Source organism: Bactrocera latifrons, unplaced genomic scaffold (genome assembly GCF_001853355.1).
Source record: "Bactrocera latifrons isolate USDA-ARS-PBARC rearing strain unplaced genomic scaffold, ASM185335v1 scaffold_126, whole genome shotgun sequence".
NCBI classification, from domain to species: domain Eukaryota; kingdom Metazoa; phylum Arthropoda; class Insecta; order Diptera; family Tephritidae; genus Bactrocera; species Bactrocera latifrons.
In genome coordinates this window covers 819,833-846,716 of record NW_017534697.1, presented here as the reverse complement: position 1 = coordinate 846,716, position 26,884 = coordinate 819,833, and the positions used below count along the sequence as shown (strand labels likewise).

Below are 26,884 nucleotides of genomic sequence, written 5' to 3'. Positions count from 1 at the left end.
CACATATCTCGCTACCCTACCGATCGATTACGACTAAACTTAATATGTGTCATTTCTCTCATAGAAATTATGGCACAGTGTGAAAATGGGAGAAATCGAATTACAACCACGCCTACTATGTGAAGCAGGAACACAATTTTAAACTCCGTTTGATCCTTTCAATTTCTAGTACACAAATTAGGAAGCAATTGATTTCTCGGGCCAAAATGGTAATAATTCCTTTAAAGTATGCCACCTTAAGGTATATAAAATGTTCGGTTGCACCCGAACTTAACACTTTCTTACTTGTTACATTTAATTTTTGAAAGAGCAGTTACGTATATGTTTGTATAGAAATGTATACGCATAGAGCCATAAAGGTATCATAAATCTGATCATCCGCAGCGTCCCGTTACAATTGAAGAAGTAAAGGCAAATGCCGATTGTGACATCTCTACTTTTTAAATCTTAGTTTACCTGCCGACATTTACAAAGCTCAAGCTTTTTTACGCTAAATTATTATCAAAGGTACAAATAACAACAATACCATAATTATGTATATCGTTATAATTTGGATTTGAAACAATCATACATACATACGTATGAATTCACAACAAATAAATTAACACGTTTAGAACCAATAAAAAAACATTAAATTCGGCTGCACCGAAGATATAATTCCTCACTAGAGCATTTCTTATAACATAAAAGGGTATAAAAAGATCTGTAGTGATCCGATATATAAGCTGCTGAGAAAAAGAACACGTGCAAAATTTCTATTAACTTTGGAGGCAATATTGTGCTAAACCTTTTGCTATTCACCACCGAAAATGAATGCCCGTCCGGTACATATCGATTGGTTTGTACGAAGGCTTTTCACACCTGCAACTGGTACAAACTACTACTTTCAAAACTATGCGCTCATTTTGTTGAAACTTTCGCCTAATAACGAACAATATTTGTATAATTTCCCAATATCTAACGATTTTTTGTAAAGCCCGAAACTGATTGGAAGGATGATGAGACGAATAGAAATCTACTATAAGTAAATCCCGTATTAAGCTATAAACCTTTTGAAGAGTGAGCGTGTTGAAAATTTTTAAAACGTTTGTGAACGATTCAAAAATGCACTTTTGATTCCTATTCATTATGTTCACCAAACCCCGCCTTATTTAGAAAATGGCTAATTTTAAATTTAAAAATAAAATTTGTGTTTTTCTGGTTTCTATCAATTTAATTGGCAACCGATTTAATTGCAATTTATTCTATTTAACACAAATAAGTTTTCGGAAGAGGTTTTATGCCTACATATAAGTATATGTATGTATGGATACATAATATTTCGATATATTGTATTTGTTTGTATAAATATTATATTTCATTACATGAACGATATAAAGTAGATATGATTGGTTATATAATATATCGATAACATCTACAAAGAACAAGGAAAAATATATATAATTTAGGATCGATTGTACGCTATTTATAAATGCAATTATCTTAGATAATCCTACATAACTCGTTTATATGACAATACCATGTATTTTTGTAAAAGTTGCCGACAATTTGTAGATATACTTTATATTTCTAAAATATACTTTTTTCATAAATACATTCTATATATTCGGGCGTTCTAAATACTTATTAAAAATATGTTTATACTTAAAGTAAAGTTACGTTGCGAGTCTTTGCAACGTAATTACATATGTCTACAATTCACACCTTTTAAATTCACTTATTATTTTGAAATATTTTAAACGTGTTCAATCCAATTGAAATTTTCTTCTGAAAATCCACAATTTAGATTGTTTTATGTTTTTAATATACTATCAGTTTCACTAAGTCTAAATTTTTTATTTAAATTTATTTAAGAAAATTGCACATTCTAATGATTATTTTTGCCTAATAAAATCTAAAAATATTATTATTTTTGGCTCCTTTATTCGTACTATTTTTTATTTGATGATGAGATTTGCCTGTGATATGCTTTAGAAGATGAAACGTCTAAATTTTATTTGATACGAGTATTTTTCGCTATTGTCATTATTTTCAATCATGCATGTTTCCACATAATAGTTTTATTGCGTCTACCTTTTATCCTACCAAGTTTCAATTTATTTCTCTTATTTTTCAGTACACCCCTTATTTGTTTTGGCCAAACTCAAGGAGTTACATAGAATATGGGAGGATGCCACCGACTGGCCGGAACGGCCGCGTTTTAGAAATTATTGTAATATCGACCCCTGGGGCGTGCAATTAACTGATTCTCGCTGAAGTCACCATACTCATCCGAATCTTCGTAGATACTCTTCAATGAACCCGGGAAAGGAGTGGCACGTTCTGCGCTGTACGAATTGAAATCCTCTTCACTATTCTCGAATGGATCAACGGCTACATAGGAGGCGGAGAAGCCCTTCATTGTGACTGTGTCATCCGTTTTAAATCGTACCAATAGCGAATCCGTCAGTGAAATAATGTCTTGTGGAAGCTGCAAAATACATTTGTCATAGGGAATGTTATAGAGAGAAGTCTAAATAAAAATTAACACACCGTATTGCCACAATATTGTCCGTACATAGGGCCACTGGTGTCCTCCATACCCGAATACACCTGCACATAATCGTAAGTACAGTTTTCGCTGGCCTCAATATCGAATGTAAGGAATAGTAACTGTACATTGCTGCTGGCCGGCGCTTGAATCGTCCACTCGCAATCCATATTCTCGTTGTAATTGCGGTTGCCGAAGAGAGCATGGGAGTAGAATTGCTGTATTTGATTTGTGGCACGCAAATAACCGCCACAAGCTACACAATGCCATTACAATAAGCAGTAGAAATTGAAGATGAATTAAAGAACATTACTGATATACTCGATTTTTCGAATTGCGCTTTGGTTAAGACTCACATGTTGAGTGTATTGCCGTAAATCCAGCCATTTGTTTATTTTTATCCGTTTTGAATACCATATAAAGCTGATTTGTTGTAGACGAGATTGGATAAGGTATTTTGTCGCCACAAAAGTGGCCCAACAGAGAACTGCTCTCTGATTCACCATCGTACACTGCGACATTGTCGTACGCGCATTCCTGTGGATGTTTGGTAAAGAATTTCTTGCTATAATACTCCATCCACATATAACGTTGAAATGCACAAAGAGGAAGTCCCCACATGCATTTCTGTTGTTCAAAAAATTATGCTGTTGAAAAGCAAACTCTTCGCTCACCTGATGCGATTCCACATTAAATTCATTGAATATTAACTTGATGCGATGGCCTGGCGTCGTTGAAAAGTGCCATACACAATCAGCATTCGGCGGGTAGAGGTCCGGGAAATTCGGACTGTAAATGGTGCCAAAAGGAGCGGATATTTCGTGCTTGCATTCACCCTCCTTGCAGTCGTGTCCATTCTCATGCAGCGAATAGCCATTGTGGCAGAAGCACATATACGAGCCGATAGTATTGCGGCATTCATGCTGACAGCCGCCATTGTTGGTAGAACATTCGTCGATATCAGTGAAAAACACCGCAGCGAATCCGGTGCCTTGTATAGTCTTATCCGAATGGAATTCAATGCGCAGCGCATTGCCCTCGGATGTGGCGGTGGGTGGAATGGCGGTGCCACAATACGTACCTATGCGCTTCAATCGATTTTCGCTCAATTTTGAATACACGGTCACCGAGTCATATCCACAATCAGTTTGCTGTTGAGTATTGCCCTCGAGATCGAAATGTGTGAAGTTCAATGATATCTTGTGTTTCGGTGGAGCTATTATTTCCCAAATACATTCCTTCAACACCGGGTATGTGTCTGGGAACGATGGTGAACTGATTGTGCCATTCGGATATTCGATCACACCACCGCATGCATCTACAATTAATGCAATACAACAGTGAATGAAGTATTAATAATTAAGAAGGGTGCTAAAAATCCCCGTATTAACATATGTTCGTGTGAATTGTGTATATTTATTATATATACGTGAGTATAAGTACATGTATGTGTATATATGGATGAGTAGTACCTTCACAATGTTTTTTATCACTATGTAACTCATAGCCAATATGACAGCTGCACTCGTAGCCGCCTAGGGTATTAATGCAGTCATGCTCGCAGCCATGATTCTGAGTCTCGCATTCGTCCACCTCCTTCATGAAAATAGCTGAGAAGCCGGCTTTTTGTACGGATGAGTCTGATAGGAACTTCACGTACATAGCATTGCCGCTTGACCTACAAAGCGACAAGAAACAAAAAGAAACAAGATGATAGCGATTAATGTTAAGTAAAAAACTTTCAGTTTCAATTTCAATTTCGGCCAGAAATACCATTTCACGTCCTACATTCGCGGACCGCTAAGTAAAGTTTAACTGAACGATTCGAACTGCAGCAGAAATTTTTTAGCCAGAGTATCCCGCTTTAGTCTATGTTATTTTGATACGCACTTACGTATACACTTATCTCCATTCTTGTATAGTATACTTACTTCATGTTTGGTGGAGGTTTGTAGCCGCAAAAGACTCCAATGAGCTGCGCGTTCTCCGTTGCACCGTCTCGCACCTCGACGTAATCGTATACGCAACTGTCATGATTCTCTACTTCGAACGATTGGAATTTGAGTGCCACTTGATAACCTCTCGGAACGGTGATTTTCCACACACATTCTTTGCTTGGTAGGTAATCCAATGGGTAGTTGGGCGATTCCAGGCGTCCCTCGGAATCGTCAACAGACATTTCACCACCACAGATTACTGTAAGTGCGAGAATTTGAAAGCATAACCATATTAACATAGGCATACGTGTGAGGTGTTAATGACCCTTGGTGGTTTTTTATAGAGAACGGTAAATACCAAAATATTTGGATAAACTCACACCAACAATGTTACATGTTATGGTGTAATAAAATCAGTTAATTAACATACATTTAATTGACTGTATGAGAACTTATTTTTAACCTATATTTCTTATTGATAAGTGTTAATATCTCTTTAAGTCTCTGAATACTTACCATCGAATTCAGCCTTGAAACCGCGATAGCCCTCCATTCGATGCGTATTAACATATGTCAGGAGCATACGACTCGACTCCGTTTTTAGAATCTCTCCATTTACTTTTCCACAGAAGCGTTTAATCAGAGGGGATTTTATGTAATAGCCATCACGTACTTCCAAGTAATCTGTTTGACAATTGTTCGATTTAAAAATATTCTGGAAAGACCCAAAAATTAAAGGCAATTTTATGCGAGTAAAATACTTCTTTAAATGTATATCGTCTAGATCATTAAAGCAAATTTAGAAACTTTAGGTGCTGACGCAATTTTCATGCATAAAAGTGAAATGTTTCGATATCTCTGAAAATGTTTATTATAAAAACAAGGAAAAAAGTTAACTTCGGTGCGAAACTGTAACATCCTTTACAAATATTAAACAAAAGATTCCATGCAAGAACTTGATTTTGGTCGGACAATTTGTGTCAGCTGCATGCTATATGGTCCGATCTAAACAATTTACTCGGAGTTTGTACCGTTGCCTTTTTCAATAATCCATGCCAAATTTTGTGAAGACTTTTTGCCAAATAAAAAAGGTTTCTATACAAGGATTAGTTACAAACTTTCTGGCAAACTTAATGAATATAAAATCAATGTTCGTCATCAAATATACGAAATGTATCCTTAAAAATTGAGAAACTGATCATTTTTGTATACTATATCCATATCGATTCATTTTAGGTGAACAAACAACCGTTATTATAATATAATATATTCTGTAACAACAGGTTACGAAAGTATAAAAAAGAGATTTTTAACATTTACGTGCTGCTTTGTTAATAAATCGGGAGCTCTAAACAAACCATTTCTTAAATAACAGTTATAAGTAGACCTACCATATTCTCCAATTTCAATATCACACGTTCGCCATGTGTAGCTGTGATACGCCATTCACAGAGCTCAGTCTCGTTCGTTAATGCGCCAGCTGTGTAGTATGATGGACTGGCGAATATACCGGTATTTTCTTGAAATGTTCGACCACACTTGGGACACTTGTATAGTAAATTTGCTTGTGCAATGTCACCGGTACTCAAGCGTAAACGTTGACCGATTTCGGGACGCTTTTTACCCTTTACTTCAATAGGAAGTATCGTATCCAGATAGGTACCTTTGGAGAACGTATTCCGCGCATAATGCATAATTGAGTCGTAGTCGTACGGTAGCCCCAGCGAGTCAACTTCTTCTGGGGTCAGTTTGTTAAAGTTATAGTCTTGGCCCTTCATAATGTTGTTGTGCTCAATGACGACGTGCTTTTCGCGATCGGGCCGTGTGTGCTCGTGCCAAAAGCCAACGACATGGCCCAGTTCATGCACTACAATGCCGAATTTGTCGCAATTGCGACCGATTGATATAGCTTGTGCTCCATTGCCGCGTTTACCAACAAATGAACAGCACCTGTGGAAAATGTTTAAATAATGAATTGAGAAATAACTTACACAAATAAAACAGTATTTAAGCAGCAAATATTGTTTGCATAGCTCACCCACAACTCCGCACCGTGAATACAATATAATTGGGATGTATTTCCGGATCACGTTCGATGAATTTGATGCAAGTGGAGTTTTCCCAATGTCGCATTGCCTGCTTGAAGAGAGCCTTGTGTAGACCACTAAAGTTACCATCGATCTCATACGGAATGACGCCATAATCCCAGATGCGCTCCTTCTTGGCGGTCACAGCACGGACCATTCGATTACGACTTCTTGATAGCCTTGAATTTCTACGAACATGAAGTGCGAAATTATCTGCTTAGATCTGCTTAATATGCAGGCATAAATCGAAATAGTTTTAACCTTCTTATAACGATTTTTTTTTAAATTTCCTAAGCTTATAAACATTATTATTTATATCATATTTTTATATTATTTTTTGCAAAATAATTTCGTTCTGACATTAAAGCGGCATTCCACATTACTATCGAAAACTCTTTCAAACTCTTAATATCCCCCACAAAAATAATTTTTCCAGAAAACTCACTCAGCATTTTGCAGTTCCATTTCCAAGGATGCTTCCACTTTGTTGCCACTCTTCCCAGGAATATTTTCATTTGCTTTGACAACGCTTACAGCCATACTTCCCTTTCCATCGCCTTGATGTGAAGAATAATTGAGATTTTTGCCCTGGTTATGTTGTTGTTGCCATTCTGTCATCAGCTGTTGCTTCTGTCCTTCGTATTCCAATTCCAGTAGCCGAACATTGGCAGCATCTGTGTTTTCAGCTTTAATTTTAGCAACTTTTTTGTTATTTTGTACGTGGTGTTTGGTAATTGAGTGCATCTCACGGTGCACTTGTGTTTGATATTCGTGAGTTGTATGAACTGGACGATTGAGTTCCTCCTTTAGGCGTTGGAGCTTTATATTAAAGTCAGTGTGCCGAAATTCTGAACTTCGTCTGAAATAAAAGTTGGTTGGTTGGTAATAGCTTTGTGGTCTGTGCCTATTTTAAGGCTGTGCTAAACATTAGAATTTCAACTCACCGATGCTTGCGTCCACGTCTATGTCGTCGTCGCACGGGGCCTTTAGGATGCAAAAAATCTACATCGTCCAGTTTCATGCCATTGCCTCCAGCATTACTATAAACATTTGGCAATGTCGAACGCTGCGTAGGCAATGACGTCGGCAGTATAACCATACGACGTTCAGCGACAAAATTATTACCCACATCCACATCAATATCTTTTGTATTCGACTGTATTTTGCGTTGATCAACATTACGATTACTAATTCCAAATAAACTTTTGCGCAGTTTTTCTGCATCGATCGATCTATCGTTACTTACTGATGGTCCGAAATACTCGCCACTTCGATGAAGCGCAATAGACTCTACTTTACCATTTGCGTCGAAAGTTGTTGCCTTTCCGGGTTGCGTATATAATCCACCGGTTCCTCCATTCCCGCTGCTGAGGGCCCGTTGACGCAATTTTTGTTGCTGGCTTACAGCTAGTGGATGTGTTTTGTTCGTGTCAGTGTCTGTTGATTTGTCACTACTTCCATATCCATCCACCGGTTGATAAGCGGGGTTATGTTTGTAATGGTTGCCGTTTCCATTGCTATTATCCTTGTTGTTGGTGATAACTTCATTTTTCAAGTTCTTCATCAAATAATTTGTGTTCGAAGAAAAGCTTCTGGGTTTTACCGGTTCATTGGCCGACTTGCGTAAATCAAGAATATGGAGACAATGAAATGGAAGAATAAGTAAAACTCTTACAATGGTAGTAAAAATTTAATAACACATAGCATGTTTTGTGTTATAGTCAAGGGATGTGGGGTCTATCCACCACCATTTACTCAAATGGTCAAATAGCTATGCGTAATGGAAAATATTTGAACTCAAATTCGTAATTATAACGCCACATATACCCTACAGACCTCTTCATTCGTAAACATTCTTTTATACATTATTTACGCATACTGAAGCCTGAAATAGTACTACAGGTTAGTCAGTCAAATTTCATAATACAACGGGACTAACACATTTAAAAAAAAATTGTTTAAAAGGTGGGAACCTACAATAATTAGTAATCATGTAGTCAACCTGTAGGACATTAGAGTAAGTGATATGAATATAAGTAATAAATACTAAAAGCAAAAAAAGTATACACTTTTCCGATGTTAAAGAAAGCACATCCATTTAACATCTCATATTTTGAAATTCTTTGCGACATAATACTTTAAGAATAATATACATAAATGTATTTAACTTACCAAAGCCGGATCATTGCTGCTACGCTCGTTTTTACTGTCCTTCAAGTCAAATCGCGTGCTCGGCAGTTTGGTTTTCTTCCGGATTATATGAGTTAGGCCCTCCTCTTCCACTTGCAATCCTTCGTGGTATACCTCCTGCTTTAGAATTTCTAATTCTTGCTGAAAAGATGCGTTGAATTTAATGGGGGTGATTTGTTTGCTTGTGGCAGAATCGGATTGCCATTGTCCGGCGTCAACGTCAACGTCAACGTCATCGTATTCATATTTATCTTGTTTGGGTGAACTTTCATTGCCGCCACCATTATCAAGTCTTTTTTTCCATGGAATAACAAAAGTATGTGCAACAATAGGGTCGCCATCATAATTAATGTCGGGTAAGGCGATATCACCCATGAAACCACCTTGAAGATAAAAATACCAATCAATTCGCATTTTGTTAAATTTTTATCGTAAACCGTAAATTCAATTCATATTATCGACTTCAAAGCCAACCAAAACGACCTTGAAGTTTTGATATATGTACATACTTTGGAAGAATAATTAATTTAAAATGATAAACATGTATTTCGTAACCGCTTGGAAACTGGCCTAAGCAATTGTATTCATTCTTCTCTTAAGTTAATCGAATTTACTCATCCATTGCCCTAAAGTATTGATGTTCATAGTTAAGAAAATATGTTAGTGATATGTATTTGAGTGAATTCGCTCTACACCTGAATTATTATCAGCTTTATTCAGTTTAATTTTGTTTCATTCATTCTTAAACTAGAAGACTAAACATAATGTTGTAGAATTTAGTATTCAATAAAAATCCTATAATTTTCTTTTTTATTTTTGCATCTTTGCGCTTATCTCCGGTTCTTGACGTTCACTGTCAATCATTGAATTGAGGTTAGGTTAATCTCCGAAGTTGATTACATTTTACTTGCTTGCTATATACACATATGTATACGTATGTTTGTAATTGGTTGTAAGTAGGAACAGCGTAGGAATAAGGGAAATAGTTTAAACTATGTTTGCCTTATCAACCAGTATGTATGTATTCCATTGCTTATACGACTATGTAGTAATATTTTCGTGCTCATTCTGTGAAAGGAATAATGTGGTAATTTAGCTTTGTAATATGTATATGTATATACGGAAACATATACAGGAATATAATGTACCAAATAACGCTGATAAAATCTTCATGTTTGACCATAACAATTTTGATTTTTTAGGCGCTGCTACGATATACATATACTCTCGCAATTAAAGGTATGTTTGCAAAAAAGTTATCAGGACTGACTTTTTATTACTAATTAAGGTTGTCTACGATAAAGTGATTTAATTCGAGTGAAAATGGGCCGTGGTAAGCACTTCAGTCCTGAAAAAAGACACATTATACACAATATGAAGAAATCCGAGAAAACTGTTGCAGATATTGGTGTTTTATTGAATTGTTTCCGTAATATGAAGATGTCCACGAGATCTATTTGACCAAAAAAAAAAAAGTGAAGAATATGGATTAAATATATAGGTGAAGATTAATGGAAAACGCGTAATTGAGGCGAGGCAAAACTGATTCGAAAAAAAAACTTTTCATTTGATCTATTTGACCAAAAAAAAAAAAAGTGAAGAATATGGATTAAATATATAGGTGAAGATTAATGGAAAACGCGTAATTGAGGCGAGGCAAAACTGATTCGAAAAAAAACTTTTCTGTCAAAGCGGCACATCCAAAATCGGCTACGTTTCGCGAAAATACATAGGGATAAACCTTATTTTTGGGGAAAAAAACGAAAATAATTGTATGTAGTACTATAAGGGATTTTTGTACAATTATATAATACATACATACATACATACTTACATCATATATCCAATTTTATACGTTCAGTTATTTTTGACGAAAGCTTGAAGATTTTATATTAGGTATGTAAGGGATGTTTGACCCGATTCAACCCATTTGTTACACACAGACCTCCTACTACCAGGAAAGGATTCCCTCTAATTTTCAATTATATTATATATCCCATATATTGAGTACTTAGGGGCTTGAATAATTTTGCCACAATTTCCGCAGTTTTTGATCATAAGGTGGTACATCTCAATTGCACTATTCTGCAATGTTTTATCCTGATATATTAATTCATTCTTAATTAGTGTACTGAAATGTGAATGTTTCAAATAGAATTTAAAAGTAGTAATCCGATTTTGTCCATTTTCACACTGTGACTTAAAAATATTAGAGGAATGTCACGTACCCAAATTGGTTGAAATCTATAGAACAGGTGCCACTCTTTACCCCTGCTTCTACAAAACCCTCTCACAGCATCTCGGGGGTAAAATTTAAAGTCTCTGGAGTATTTATTTATTGACTTATCGCGCTTTAAGAAGTACTTCTTATAGGATTCCTCTTGAATTTCTTTTTGGACGGACGGGACCAGTCATCCTGATCATTTATATATGTATTTATATTTCTATTTCTATCTCGCTAAGTTTTAGGTGATACGTATAACCATTAGGTGAACAACAGGTTGCAAGAGTATAAAAACATCAAACTTACCAGTCAAAAAACGATATTTTAATGAATCACTTCGAACATAATACAATTAAAACTTTTTTAAATAACTGAGTTGAGCTTTCGTAGGACATGTGACTGATTCTTATAAAGGCATAGAGTTGTTTATAAGTAATTGATTTTAATGCAGGGAATGAATGTACATATGTACATATTTCCGACTGTGAACTGATGTGTATTATAAATGTATAGTATGTGCATATGAGGATTTGTGCTGACATTTCATTATCGCGGATATTACTAATTAATTAATATATTGCATACGGGCGTTCGTTCCGCTTTACAACACTAATATGGACATTTACTCAGCCAATGACTGTGAGGCTAAAACGTTTTAATCAATTGATTGCAGCTTATTTGCTTTAACAACTCATACATACACACATAAAATTAAATTTCCCAGTGTTGTATTTCGTCAAACATCTGCTTGTAAAACAGTATCGCACAATTCAAACGGTGATATAAGGTTATCGGCAGTAACTTGGGCGTTGTTAAATGAGCGAGACGAACAAATCATGTGTGGATCAAGCCAAACCGAGCAATACATCCTCGTTCGATAGACTAATATTTTGAAACAACCTTTTTTGTAAATAGGAAATGCTTCGAAAGTATTAATGTTCGAACAATTAAAGTACTATGTGAGGAAATGAGAGTGCTTTTGACTGATAGTAATAATAGCGATCCATACGATTTTAAGAAAATATAAATCGTGACTATCCGTAATTGACATTCTTCTAACACGTTTTTGAAACAATAAACCACAATATGGTTCAGTTCAGTAAAGGATATCACGATCTGAATGCAATTTACCTGTTTGTACACATACTTGAGTATTTAAATATATAAATAAAAAGCATTTTTGCTAATGGAATGTTCCGTACATCTAAATAGAAAAAAAGAATATTTTTTGGCATATAGGATATTGCCTGCTTTTATAAACAGCCAACTTCATCCACGTTAGTGCTTGATGTTAAAGCACCGTTAACTAAACTGTGCTGCTCTCTTCTTTATTGGCGTCTCCAATCCCCAACTCCATTCCAGAACGGAGGTTGGCAACATTTGGCCCTATTATTGTAAACGCAACGATGCAGCTTTCGGCTTTGGCTATTCTAAACTATCTATATCTATTTGTGGGTCAACAATTAAAAAATGGTAAAAAATACTTTGATTTTTGGTCAATGGGTGACCAGTCATTGCACCCTAAAGTGGGAGAAATATATATATTCACAAAAAGTTATGCTGGCCCCCAGCCACTGCATTTGTTGAAAATCGTGTTTTGAATAAGTATGATATAAAATTTTCAACCTATTCATAACAGCTGGCATGCTCTTCTTTCAGTCTACCTCTTGCAAACAAACGAAGCAATGCACCGCAATGATTTGACCGCAAATGCAGGCAACGGGAGACAAAAGTGTTGTAAGAATACTTCGCTAAACTAAACTTTAGGAAAGCAGAGGAAGGAGTGCGCATGACGTCCCTTCATGCATTGTGAAAAAGTTAAAATCCTAAAAATAACTAAACTTTGATACAATTGTAGACAATATGCATTTAAGCTTTCATATGCAGAAAGCTTATCGGCAACTAACCCTCAGATTTACTTTGATATTTAAGTTTCCGTTTTATTCAAAGAAACGAACTTTTTTTTTGTTTGATTATAATTTTCTAGTTGTCAGAGGAAATTATGAAGGAGAGGTAAAAGGAATACAAATTCCATATTTTAGCGAAGTATTCTCGAATATTTTTAATATATCTTTTCTACATGTTTACAGAATTAAAATGCTGAGATTTAAAATTTGTATAAGTTTAAATGAAGTGAATTATGCAAACGTTCGTTTATAAAGAAGCAACGATTTTTCCTGCTCTATTTAAGCAAGTAATTGGTGTAGTAAAGGAATGAAATAATGGAAAGTAAAATATCTTTATTGGATGTTATCCAATAAGAGAAACTTCATCAATACACTGAAACTATGAAGAAACGACTGATTTTTTTATAATCTTCATTTCGGAACTCTAACTTTCTGTGCGAAATCGGCCTGTATGTTAGCCCCTTTCCATAAAAGGCATTCATATTTGTAAAAAGATATGTATAGTATAAATGCCATTTTTTTATACTTCTGCAACATGTTACCAAAAGTATAACAGTTTTGTTAAACTTAATAAGTTTAATATATATTTCCAAACCAATATAGCTACATCACCCAAAACTTACACAGAACTGTGAAAATAAGCGCAATCGGATGATAACCCTGTCCCCTCCCCATATAACGGTTTCCTTAAACACCACTAAAAGTGCGATAAATCAATAAGTAAATTAAACACTTGAGATGAGATTGACGAGAAGACTTTATAGGAGCCGGTGTCTAATTTTGTAAATGGGCGCAGCACTGCCAACATTTATGTGACACCCTATATCTCGGAACCTACTCGACCGATATCAAACAATTTCGATGAATATCTGACATCCTTATACTGCAGTGCAAAAATGAAGGAAATCGAACTGCAACCACGCCTACTTCTATATAACAAAATTTGGATTTTCATCTAATTCTTTTTAGACACCTCTTCTTTTTTACGTGGATTGTTGTGATATACCATTTAGAGCAGGTTAAAAGTAGGTAAAAAAACACAATCTTGAATTAAGTATGCCTTAGATAACGAAAACATAATAAAGGTTATTGTCTTTATTTTTCCCAAAGAAAATTTCAGATGCTAAGTTATTATAGTTTAATTGTTTAATCCACACATGCATTGCAGAGGCAATTTAATAAATTAGCATTTAAATGCCAACAACAAAAGACAGCCAAAATAACAATGGCCATGCACAAACCTTTCAGATGTAGTGGAGCTACGGCCACAAAAGGCTTATGATTTTATCCGATTTATGCTTAATTTATTGTTGTGTACTGTTTGTTTAGGAAATACTGACAACAAATATGTGGTGAGACGGGAGAAGGAAAGACATCCGTGAATTTGAGTTCAAACAAATACATACTATCACCATTAGAGGAAATGTCTGCTGCTTGAGGCATAGCACAACACTTCCGCCCATTGCTGTGGTCTTGTGTCAAAACCTTCACCTGATTTAGACAGGCTGTGCGTGGCTGGGTCGACAACAATTTGTGTTAGCTGCGGTTAAAAAAATTTATGGTGGACACAAAGCTCTGCAAACAATGCATGAGTACAGGATAAATACATATATACATATATGCATAAACTGCTAAAGCCAAATTTTTTTGTTAACTCCAACAGTTTATGGAACCCTGGTTTCTTCCCTTGTTTAAGGAGAGCTTTTGAAATATTTAGTTGCAGTTTCCTGGCGCGGTATCCTCGTTGGCAAGTATAGTTGCCACAACAAAATGCTGGCAAAGTTTGTTTCAAGTGAGTACTAAATTGGCATAGATTACTCGTACTAATTATTCCGCACATATGTATGTACATACGTATGTACCATATAAATATGTATACCACAGTATACATGTCCTAGAATTCTTTTAGTGCTATGCCATCATTATTTCTTCTGAACATCGGAAACTTTTGAACTACGAATCCTAACATTGTAAAATAAACGGATGTGGAATAGTTTTCAGCCCTGCTTCATGCGTAGAAATAGTACCATTAAAATCGTTCCCGTAATATACTTGTTGAGGATTCTACAAAAGGTGGCATGAATAATGCATATTTGGTTGAGTGTGCCGATTTATATTGCCAGAAAATTGGTATTATTAATGGAGCGAAAGCTTTTTTTATCCATACATACGTATGTGCATATAAGAGTAGATTTCCTAAACATTGCTTTCTACGCATCTGGATAGGTCTATGTTTTTTGCATGGCCGAGTAGAGTTCAATAAACTTTTATTCATTGAGCTAGAGTGCGCTTGCATCGAATATTGCCCTTTATATGGGTATATTGGGATGGGAAATGCTCTCTTGCTGACACTCGATATATGCATATATCTTTCTGAAGAGCCATGTGCAAATGCATACCGCCAATATGCCTCACATATGATATATGAGTGCCAAGATTTTCGTTGCTAACAACAACGGCAGTACATAAGTACATACCAGGAAGAAACAGACACACACACGCAATTCAAAAGTCTTTGACTTTGCATACATATATATAGTACATATACTATTATAATGTTGGCGTCCAGAAACCAGGCAGCAGTAGTCAAGTCTTTGAGGGGTTGGAAGAAAACTTAAAAAAGTGTGAATGAAATTAAAATAAAATAAAAACATCAAGGAATACAAGTATAAACATTATGCGACACGCGACACGTGGCACGCTCCAGTGTGAATTAAACAGTGCCTCCGGTGGCGTTTATTTATAAATGGACCACACACCAAAATACAAGGCGTATGCTTTCTCCACCACTTAAATATGTACTCGCGTTGCTTATATATGTGCATACACTTGATGCGCACTTTTAGCGCCTGAGAGTGTAGCTTGCAGCCGTCAGTCATCGGCCATTGGCATTCGGTGCCTTTATTGGAACGTGCTCGTATACCTAGTATACAAAAGGGTGACCCATTTCGAGATTTTATAGAAAAAACACAGAAACTTCAGATGTTTCGAAAAATCATATTTTGGCCTTTTTTTTTTGAAGATTATATCTTTCAAATGTTGGCCGCGGCTATGTCTCAGATGGCCTATCCGTAGAGTCCAATTTTCGATGACTCATTCGAGCATTTCGATTGTTAACTGCCACGCGTGATGTTTTGCTTTAAGGCCTGAATCGAAGCACAATTGCCCGCATAGATTTTAGACGTATACCCACAGGAAAAATTCTAACGATGTGATATCACAGGATCTCAAAACGTGAAATTATCTGCTCACCGAAGTATTCTTTCAATAAATCCATTGATTGGTGCGATGTATGGGAAGTGGCGCCGTCTTGTTGGAAGCTCTTGAATCTCTTCAGATTGCTTTTCGTCCCAAATGCATAAATTTTGCTTGTTTCCATTCCATACACATGAGCCAGAACAAAATTTGTCTCGAAAACGTCAGATCTTCTCGGAACTTTGCGAGAGCCTATTGAGCGAAGCGATGACGCTTGGGAAGGTCCGTTCTTGCACCAACTGTGTTTTGTACGTTTTCAATTTAAAATCTCGAGGCAAATTGCGCCAAGTCGTTCCATACGTCAGTCCGAGTTGCTGCGAATGGTGCCGAATCGACTTTCCACGGCCTTCGTGTACACTTTTATCTACGGCTGCTATATTTTCTTCACGGAAAGCTGGACGTGATCTTTCCAATATTATACAATAATGAATGCTGGGTCTCATGATGGGTAATGGTGTTGCGAACACTATGCTGAAGAGCACGAAACACATTCTTTACAGAACGTGATATTTAGTAATAATGTTGAACGAATTGTAAACGTTGATCTAATGGAAATCTTTTCATAATAAAATGCCAAACAGTACTGAACAAAAATAGCATGAATATTGAAAAAAGTACCCCTCCTTGGATCACCCGTTATATATTCATATAGACTGGGCAGAGATGCATCTCTGCGAATACTCTCACCTATTTCTGGTCACTTTATCATAGAAATTTCTTCTGTACCTCAATGTATCACACAAATTTATATTACACATCCTGAAGAGTTTGCATAAATATGTCTTGTTTTCACTTTGGTATACTTAAAAATGCAATTTTATGAGCTCTGGTGTCTCCACTAGAAAGGAGGAGGAGGATTGTAACACAAATTAAAATACAACTCTGTGATAATGCTAATGTAAATTGTAAAGTATTGAAAATATTTGAAAATTTAGAATAAAACGTGTTACATCGGATTGAATTTGTGAATTTCCTATCGATAGTATGCTCTATTCTCTACGAATGGGCTCGCTTTTATTCGAAGAGCAAACTCAAATGCGTTTCTGAAAGCAAACAACTCTAATTGATTCCATTGACTAATATCGACACAAACTACTTTAATAACAGACGTCACTCATACGCAATGTAGCCCATAACTCCCAAAATAACTACAATATATACATTAAATATTAATAACATGGTATTTTACTCTATAAAATATATAATATTATGTAAAAATTCATTCATGTTAAAATCATTGTGATCAGAGATATGGCAGAGCTGATTGCATTAATTTGTAACACCGCTTGGTATACTTGAGAACTCATTTTCCAAACAATTTTACAAATACGCTAGAGAATCCTTCCGCGCGTTGCTGCGGCTATGGTATACAGAGTACAGAAGAGGGGTGATTCTAGTATAAGAATCCTAAGGATTGAACACGAAGTCTCACGGGTTCCACATAATGCGTCCAAGAAAAAATACCGCCTTATTCTTTACAAAAATCAATCTATTCCATCTATATACATACTTATAGTAGATTCGGTCATGCGATGTTTATACATATAATGAACTATTCGATATTATTTCCAAATAAAGGCTAAAACGTAATCGCCAGTATAAGAATCCAAGGGAGCCATAGAAAAATTTGTAAATAAAAAAAGTAAAAAAAGTGTCCATTCAGTACATTCATACTTAAATTAATTTTTAAATATTATTATTATTATTTTTGATGAGTAGAGTTGAAATCCTACTAAGTTTTTTGTACATATTTCGAAAACTACTATAGCTATGTCAACTAAACTCTATAGAGTCGTTTCCTTCAGGCATTTCCATATACAGTTCAAAAATGGAAGAAATCGGATAATAACCACGCCCACCTCCCATACAACGGTAATGTTGAAAATCACTAAAAGTGCGTTAACCGACTAACAAAAAACGTCAGAAACACTAAACTTTACGGAAGAAATGTCAGAGGGAAGCTACATCCAGGCTTTTTTTTTTATTTAAAAAATTCGGTACATAATAGTTTCTTAACACACTGATGACATGTACGAAATATGGGTGAAATCGGTTCACAACCACGCCTTCTTCCGATATAACGCTATTTTGTATTCCATCTGATGCCTTCTCTGTATAATATATACATTAGGAACCAATGATGATAGCGGAATAAAACTTTATACAAATACGGTATTTGATGCGAGAGTATAAAATGTTCGGTGACACCCGAACTTAGCCCTTCCATACTTGTTTTATTTATTTATTATCAAAGAAACATTTTTCGCAAATTTCAATAAAATATCTCATTGATTGACCGATATTTTCTGAAAAAAGTAAACCATACGCACTGGGGTCCACATATTTTTCATATGGGTTCTAGAAATGTTAGGCTTGGTTTTTATCTAATTTCGGGCAAGAGAATGCAAATATTAGGATAATATTACATATCGAATATGGTTTAAACCGTTTGAGTAGATCCCGAGATATGGATTTTCATCTAAATGTGAGCACATAACTGTATGTCTCTATCTAAATCTATAAATAAATGATTTATCGCACCTTTAGTGGTTTTTAGCAATGCCGTTGTATGAGAAGACGTCGGGGTTATAATCCGATTTCATTCATCTTCGCACTGTCGGTAGGTTCTTTGAAGATGAATCAATAAACGTGGATAAAATGTAAAAATAGAGCAGGTAACCGAACGACAGGTGATTTGGGAACGTACAGTGTGGGACAAGGCATATTAGCCTTTCGTAATATTGTGGTGCTGGCACTGTCCCCAGTGCAAGGCGGACTCGCCGTTGTTATCATCATTGCGTGCTTCAGAAAAGAGCTTATTATAACTAATACAATTTATATGATACGTACTTATACCGTTATATGGAACTCTATTGGAAATTAGTTGAATTTTTTTTATGTTCAACTTTTGTAGCAACCAAAGAAGCCATTTGCTTCATGTTAATTTGTTGGTGTCAAAGTGTGCTTTGATGTCCTCATGCGCACACAAGCACAAGCCCACTCATGCATTTCCCACGAACGAGCGTGAAAGTGAAATGTAAATTGCTGCCTTATAGACAAGCATATACACATACACTAATACAGTTGCTTATAAAGAGAAATTCAGCTCGTGCAAATGAGTGACAAAAATGTATTCAATTTGAAAGCGGAAGTCAACGGAGTAGATACAATGCTCACAGCAAAGACAATCGCGATGAATGCATATTTGCAGGCGTTCGCGCTTTTAAGACCACAAGTAGAAGGAATAGTTTCAATGGTGTGTGATTCACTAACCCATAGTAGTTGTATGTTGAAGAGAAACGGAAGAGCAAAGTGATGGAACAGTGTCACATATACAAATAAATGTACATCGAATCTACAAAAACCTCGACGAATCGTTGCAGGCAATCTACCAAACCCGACTCCAATCCATTTGCCTTAAGGTTTGATCAAAAGACGTATGGGTACCACGGCTGGGAGAGTTATTGTTTCATCAAGCAGATAATCAACTCTTGAAACAGAAATTCATATGATTTTAAACTATAGTAAAAAGCTGCGAAAACACTTTGTACGTATATTGGAGCTGCAACAAAACGATAATTTGAAAGGATTAAAGGCGAAATTACAAATGTTTGAAAAATTATTAAAAATTGTTTGACCTGACATCAACATACATTATTAGATCTGTTGCACACGATTTTGTTCTCGATTTGCTTGGAGTCTGCGAATTATCTTTTCAATATCTCGTATATTGGCAAACATAAATAGAAATACTCGATATATGGGAGCTAGCGCGCGCTAGCTTTACTTTGGTGTACATTTATAATAAATAAGGGAGGGAATGCTGTCTCAAGGTATTATGAATACCAATATTGGATTCAATGTATTTCGTAATTAGACCGTAATACACTACCCAACATATAAATGATAATTGTCAATCGCTGTGTAATTTCTTTCAGTAGTGACGTGGAACTCACCGGCTTTGCAGGGATCCATGTCGATATCATCGGAGAGTCGATTTTGTATTTTCATGTTCATTAATTCGTCAATGGTATATTTGCTTCGATAATGATGATTGTTTAGCATGTTGTGCGCATAGTGATGTATATGGGTTACTTCCGGTTCGTACAGAATATCCTCTGGTGACTGTGACGGTGATTGTGCCTCGAACATTCCACGTTTTTGCTGAATGGTGAGATGGGGGTGCTCACGATAATGTTGACGATGAGTACGGCTGTAGTGCTGATGGTGCGGTGATTGCGATTCTATCTGCGACAGTTGTTCCGCCTCATTTCGCTCCTCTTGAATGGAATGCTTGTGCTGTTCCTCTCGTTGTTTATGATTCTGTACATTTGCATTGTGCGGATGTTCTTCCATAAATTGCACTCTGACCACGGTGTCCACCGGAATTATAACATTTTCCCTCAATTGTAACGGTCTCTCTACACCATCCACATTCCCGGTCAATGGCGAAAATGCTGGAGGTGGCGACAATGATTGGACTGCCTTCTGTGGCGGCAGATCGGTGGCATCCTTTGTTGAAAAAATATTGTTGAAATGGCTGTTAGTATTGTTGTTGTTGTTATTATCGTTGCTATTGTTATCATTATTGTCATAGAGTAGTGCGCTCTTGGCATGGGCGCTGATTAAGACTAGAATTGCGGTCGCCAGCAGCAGGGTATAGTGGGAGCAGCTCAACAGGCTCCCACGGCCATATCTGCTTCCGCCACTAAATGCACTTACTCGCAATGGTAATCTACTTTTGGCTTCACTTGTGTGCACCGGTTTTCGCGGCATGTTTAACATCTTACAAACCCTTCCGAATATACGAATAAGTAATGTTGTTTTTCCGAAACCGAAATTACAAATTTTAACTATTTACTTCTCGCTTATATTCGCTTGAGCAAATTCTCTTAAAGTTACCGCAATTATCTTTTTATAATATTTGTTTTACTATGAGTGAGAATTTTGTATTATTTTACATAATCAGCCATCTTGGTCGCCTTTCAATCTTTCGTTGCAGCAATTTGAAATGTTGCTTGCGTCAATATTCGCTTAATTGCCGTTATTTATTGATAGTTGACTCTCATAGAAAGATATTGCTGTAATTGAATAGAAGAAAATAAAAAATATTAAAGCATATTGTAAGAATGGGTTACCACATACATATCTACATACAAAGGCCAGTAAGGTGATCTTACTGATGGGGTTTCAAATGTGGGTCTCAAAAATATCTGTATAAATATTTTGATTTCACAACGTAAAAGTAAAAAACTTTCACAATGCAATAACTGAATCCGTTAATGGCTTTGTCGAAAGATCTCGACTTCACTTTAATCTATCTATAGTATATCAATTGTGTAGAGTTTTTTTTTCAAATTAATCAGAATATCAAATCCAATTTTTTGCGATCTTCCTTTCCGCTAATAACCGCATTAGTTATAATTTTAAAACTATTCATTTATTCTTCAAAATCTAATAGCCAGAAATCACATGGAGCTAAATCTGCCGAATGCGGTGGTTGCACCGCGATAATATTTGAAAATTTGGCGAAAAACTCACGAAAAGTCAAATAGTACTAACTCTAGGCAGTTTTGCTGACCGCAAGACCGATTATTCGTTTGTTTCTGAGACAAACAATTACCACCGGAAGCCTATTCCGACATTCTGAACGTTTCGTCACCAGAAATTTGATTTTGATTTGTTGAATAATTTCACTCATCAGAAAAATCGCCAAATGCCTGTATGTACTTCAGAAAGACCAACTACTAAACACTAATTACATTTTGATGTGATATTTGGCAAAACACTGACAGTCATACCAACCTAGAAAAAAATTTCAAGGGATGGGCTTTCGTTCGAAATTGAAATTAAAAAGTCTTCCTTTTTTAGCCTACAGTACAAATATGATAGTAAGATTAATACTTAGGATTGGCGATATAAGGACAGTAGTTCCTCAAATATTTTATTTTTATCACTAATACATCAAAATCTGTTGGAAGTACTAATTAAAGAGAGAGAAAGTCAAAGACGTAAACATCGTATTTTCTTCTACATTCTGTGAAAACATCTTGTCAAGTAACAAAGGTTTCCATACAGAACTTGAGGTTGATCAGTCAGTTTGTATGGCAGATATATATATACCATGTTGTCCGATATCGTATAGCAGACTATTTCGATTTTAACATGTTCAAAGCTGCTAATTTTCGGTCTAGAACAAACATTGTGTGAGATATTTTAGTGTTAGGCAAAGTTATATTCCGATCACGAACATTTTCTACAATCATCATTGGTTCCTAAGGTATATATTATACATAGAATGCATCGGATGGAATTCAAAATAGCGTTATATTGGAAGAAGGCGTGGTTGTGAACCGATTTCACCCATATTATACCATTATATACCGAATTTCATTGAAATCGGTAGAGTACTTCCTGAGAGATGGTTTTTGGTCCATAAGTGGGCGACGCCATGCCCATTTTTAATTTAAAAAAAGCCGGGGTGTAGCTTCCCTCTGCCATTTCTACCGTAAAATTTAGTGTTTCTGACGTTTTTTGTTAGTCGGTTAACGCACTTTTAGTGATTTTCAACATAACCATTGTATGGGAGGTGGGCGTGGTTATTATCCGATTTTTTCCATTTTTGAACTGTATATGGAAATGCCTGAAGGAAACGACTCTATAGAGTTTAGTTGACATAGCTATAGTAGTTTCCGAAATATATACAACAAATTTAGTAGGAGGCGGGACCACGCCTACTTTTCCAAAAAAAATTACGTCCAAATATGCCCCTCCCTAAAGCCATCCTTTGTGCCAAATTTCACTTTAATATCTTTATTTATGGCTTAGTTATGACACTTTATAGGTTTGCGGTTTTCGCCATTTTGTGGGCGTGGCAGTAGGCCGATTTTGCCCATCTTCGAACTTAACCTTCTTATGCAGCCAAGAAAGTTTCATCATGATATCTCAATTCTTACTCAAGTTACAGCTTGCACGGACAGTCGGACGGACGGACAGACAGACATCCGGATTTCAACTCTACTCATCACCTTGATCACTTTGGTATATATAACCCTATATCTGACTCTTTTAGCTTTAGGACTTACAAACAACCGTTATGTGAACAAAACTATAATACTCTCCTTAGCAACTTTGTTGCGAGAGTGTAAAAACGTAAAACACTATTTTTTTTTTATTTCGTAGAGAAATGATTTTTGATGATAATAATTTTAGAATTGTAGTTTCTTTAGTTAAGCAAGTCTTAAGTGAGTATATCAATCAATTGCCTTGTCCCTTCCACATAAATATTTCCGGCAAACCAAAGAGCCAAACCGTACAACAACACGAATTGTCATCAGAATTGCATACTCGGCCAAATTTGGATTATTTTATGGGGAATGAATGGAATAAATGGTAAGCAAAAACGAAACCAAGTATACAAAATAATAATGTCCGCAAGAGGGTGAAGGCCATTAGTAATGATGGCGACCCGAGTATATATAGTACATACATACCATAACTAAATATGTACACCATTATATACACTCTTAAAGATGCCCTTAAAGTCGAGTGTTGTTCAGAATCGGTACTTGACGTATGAATTTATGTATTCAGAAGCAGAGAGAAACAAGTGAAATAAAATGAATTGTAATGTACATGCTGTCTTAAAAGCACGTTTGCTGAACTTGTATAACAGGGCATGCGATTCAGTTGAATTGACTCCTCCCCATACCAGAGATTGCAGAAGGCTTAAAGTTAAGAGTTTTAAGCAATAACTCGCTGTCATGATTGCATATACAATATATACAAGAAACCAATAATTCTCAGGCATGGAGTTTATTAAATGTGCAACCCTTACCTTTGAACAGACTATAAACAACCAATTTATTTAATTATGTTGCTGAGCACTTTTGGTAGTACGCTCTTAGTAGAGGTATTCAAGTGCGTTTGGACGATTACGGATCTTAAGAATTTCCATATCTATACTATTATTCTGTCCACTTCTTCTTTCTTTACTATACGAGTAGAAACTCCAACATCCCAATGAATAGTTCATAACGCATCAACCATAGTGATCTAAGTGCAATAATAACTTTAGCATCTGTATATCTTTTTATACAACTATCTTTGTTGAGAACGGGAATAAGATTTCCAAACGGATCACTAATGAATCAGAATTAGTTTTAGTGTACATAATATTTATTTTAAAACTTCTCGCAGTCACGTGAGCTTTTTCAATTTTTTGATGGACATTGAAATTTCTGAATTTAGCAGTTAAGCTTTACAAATAATTTTGATAACTCCAAGGGTTTTTAAGTTTTACACACACTTTATGCAACTACGACTGGCATAATCTGTATTTCCTATTTTTTAATTTCTTCTTTCCATACTCATGTTTTTTCTGAAGTGGCATCCTCTGCAATACGGTAAACACTTGTCGATGGACTGCCGTCACGGCTCATAAGGCAAGCATGGTGCACAACAAATAAGACGACGACAACGATGACGACAATGAATATGATGATGATCATGATGACGAATGCGCGCTGTTACAGGAGTCTAAGAGGAAGGAAACAACAAATAGAATAGAAGAAGTGAAACAAAGAACTGAAAGTCATGCAATGCTTCATTGCTTCAGTTCGTCATACATACTCGATACATTTATGGTACACCAAAGACGCCGCGTTAAGTTAATTTACTGAAATGCGAAGACGGGGTGATATATTGGATATACTATGTTGCAATAATACAATCTCTATATATAGTATATACAAGTACTTGAACGCATGCCATATCTGAATATACGAGCAAATCTGCAGATATGCACCGTTGCATTTCTAGCAAAAGTGAAGATTTGAGAAATGTTGTTCATACCCATGGCGAAGTATGGAAGCGGTATGGTCTCTGTTGACACCCAGTACATCATCATTTTAATGCCATTTATAGCATTTTAATTCAGATTTTAAACATAGATATTAAATAGGGTGAATTTGTGTGTCAGGATGTGCGAAAAATATGACAATTAAAATTTTTATAAAAGTTACTAATAAGACCAAGAATATAATTTACTTTCGCTAATATAAAACAATCGATATAAATATAGACGTATGTATTTCAGCCCTGAGCAGTATTCAAATAAATATTGCCGAAATCGAACAGAGTGTCAGGGACAATTTTACTTAGAGTTATAATATTTGAAGATATTGTTCTATGACATAAATTCAATTAGCTACTGACTCTATTGTGCTTTTATTGTTCCTCATTTGTATTACAATTAATCCTTTTTGCTAAGTACTTGGCCATACGCCTTTGAATTGCACTTTCATCATAAACAAAAGAAAATTAATTCACATCTATCTCAGAATGTATGTACATAATCATGCATTACAATTGCATTCTCTTTAAAGACAAAAAAATCCGAACAATTTAACAGAAGCAGTTTGTGTAAGCATGTACGCACATTAGAAAAGAAATGTAAAAAATGGGGAAATAAAATGCTGGCGTGTCACTTTTCAAACTATTTTTGGATGCATCTCTCGACTGCATTCGCAGTAAGTCAAAACGAAACAATAACAAGGAGAACAACAACAGAGAGATGTAGAGAATCCAACATATCAGAGGCAGAAACGGTAATGGCGGTGAGCTACTGATAAGCTGTTGACAACAGATCACATTCACCCAAGCTGCGTATGAGTTAATATGTATGTATGTAAAACATCCAAACAACGTAATCTCAACAATATACGCATAAACATTCTACCGGTCGAACTGCCGTCTGTCCAAATGTCTAACTATCGCTATGGCCACTCGCCTGTCATACTTGCGTTCAGCAAATGTCATGCCGCCGCAATTAATATTATCACTTAAATTTTATATTATTAAATTACAAATGAATACGCACATACGTACATAAGTATATATGTATTAGCTATATGCTATATAATTGTGAAACATACCTATTTATGTTTCAAATGAAAACATTGCAAACACACATACCCATTTACATGTATACAGTTTTGTACTATATATACATTAGTACGCTCAGTAAATAGCAGCAATTCGCTGTATACAAGTGTATATAGCTGCAGTCGATTGTTTACAGAAATCAAATAATTATGCTGGTAAAGTCTCCAATTTCACTCACGATATCAGGCACTTTTAAATTTTCACTTTTCAAATTCAACTGATGCACCAGGAGATATAAAAATGGCGCCGTAAGCATTTCCGTTACATGCTTGCAAACACTCACAATTTGAAAGCATCCGCATGAATGCTCACCTAGGTATGAATGATACTTCACTAAAACACTCGTGCTACATATCCACTTCAACACATACATATGTATGTAGCCTCACTTGAACGATTTTCGCCACACTAAATGGGTATTGGCATAGTTATATTCAATTATTGGCCCGTTTTCCGTTTCCGTTTCTACGTTTTATCATCCGTCGCACTCGGCTGCTGAAACTCGACTGAAATTTGTTCAGAAGATGCTGCAAAATCCGAGCGAGCGTTGACAGGTTCGTTTTCCTCCTCGTCGGCGCTTTTGTTGTTGACATCGGTCTTTGTGTTTCGACGATTTAACTTCTGCTTGCCATGCGAGGCAGACGGTTGGCGAAGCGGCCGCATTTGTATGCATACATATGTATCTACGGATGTTCAAATACGCTCAGCGATGTCAATACTGATAAAGCGCCCCCTGATTTTAGGAAAAAAAAGCACGATTATTGACAATACCGTTGGTGGCCCAATTTGGATAGAGCAGTGAGACGTCG

General features: G+C 35.9%; 1 protein-coding gene across 1 annotated transcript; it reads right to left on the bottom strand.

Annotated features, from left to right (window-relative positions):
- Positions 1-1,885: 1,885 nt before the first annotated feature.
- LOC108978725 (dorsal-ventral patterning protein tolloid) lies at positions 1,886-26,568 on the bottom strand. Its single transcript, XM_018949136.1, has 14 exons — positions 26,106-26,568; positions 20,087-21,211; positions 8,727-9,127; positions 7,499-8,172; positions 7,000-7,413; positions 6,506-6,742; positions 5,859-6,417; positions 4,984-5,182; positions 4,462-4,726; positions 4,003-4,208; positions 3,205-3,848; positions 2,887-3,067; positions 2,533-2,786; positions 1,886-2,470 (listed from the first exon to the last, which is right to left on the bottom strand). Exons 2-14 carry the CDS (start codon positions 20,913-20,915, stop codon positions 2,201-2,203), a joined length of 5,133 nt encoding a protein of 1,710 aa, XP_018804681.1. The 5' UTR covers positions 20,916-21,211; positions 26,106-26,568; the 3' UTR covers positions 1,886-2,200.
- Between the last annotated feature and the right edge of the window lie 316 nt (positions 26,569-26,884).

Bases quoted from the DNA above. Each gene is read 5' to 3' on its own strand.
- LOC108978725 (XM_018949136.1), bottom strand. From the start codon at position 20,915: ATGTTAAACATGCCGCGAAAACCGGTGCACACAAGTGAAGCCAAAAGT. The intron at 6,418-6,505 runs GTGAGCTATGCA...CATTTTCCACAG, and splicing joins TTCACGGTGCGGAGTTGTGG to GTGCTGTTCATTTGTTGGTA. The intron at 2,471-2,532 runs GTGTGTTAATTT...TGTATTTTGCAG, and splicing joins GACAATATTGTGGCAATACG to CTTCCACAAGACATTATTTC.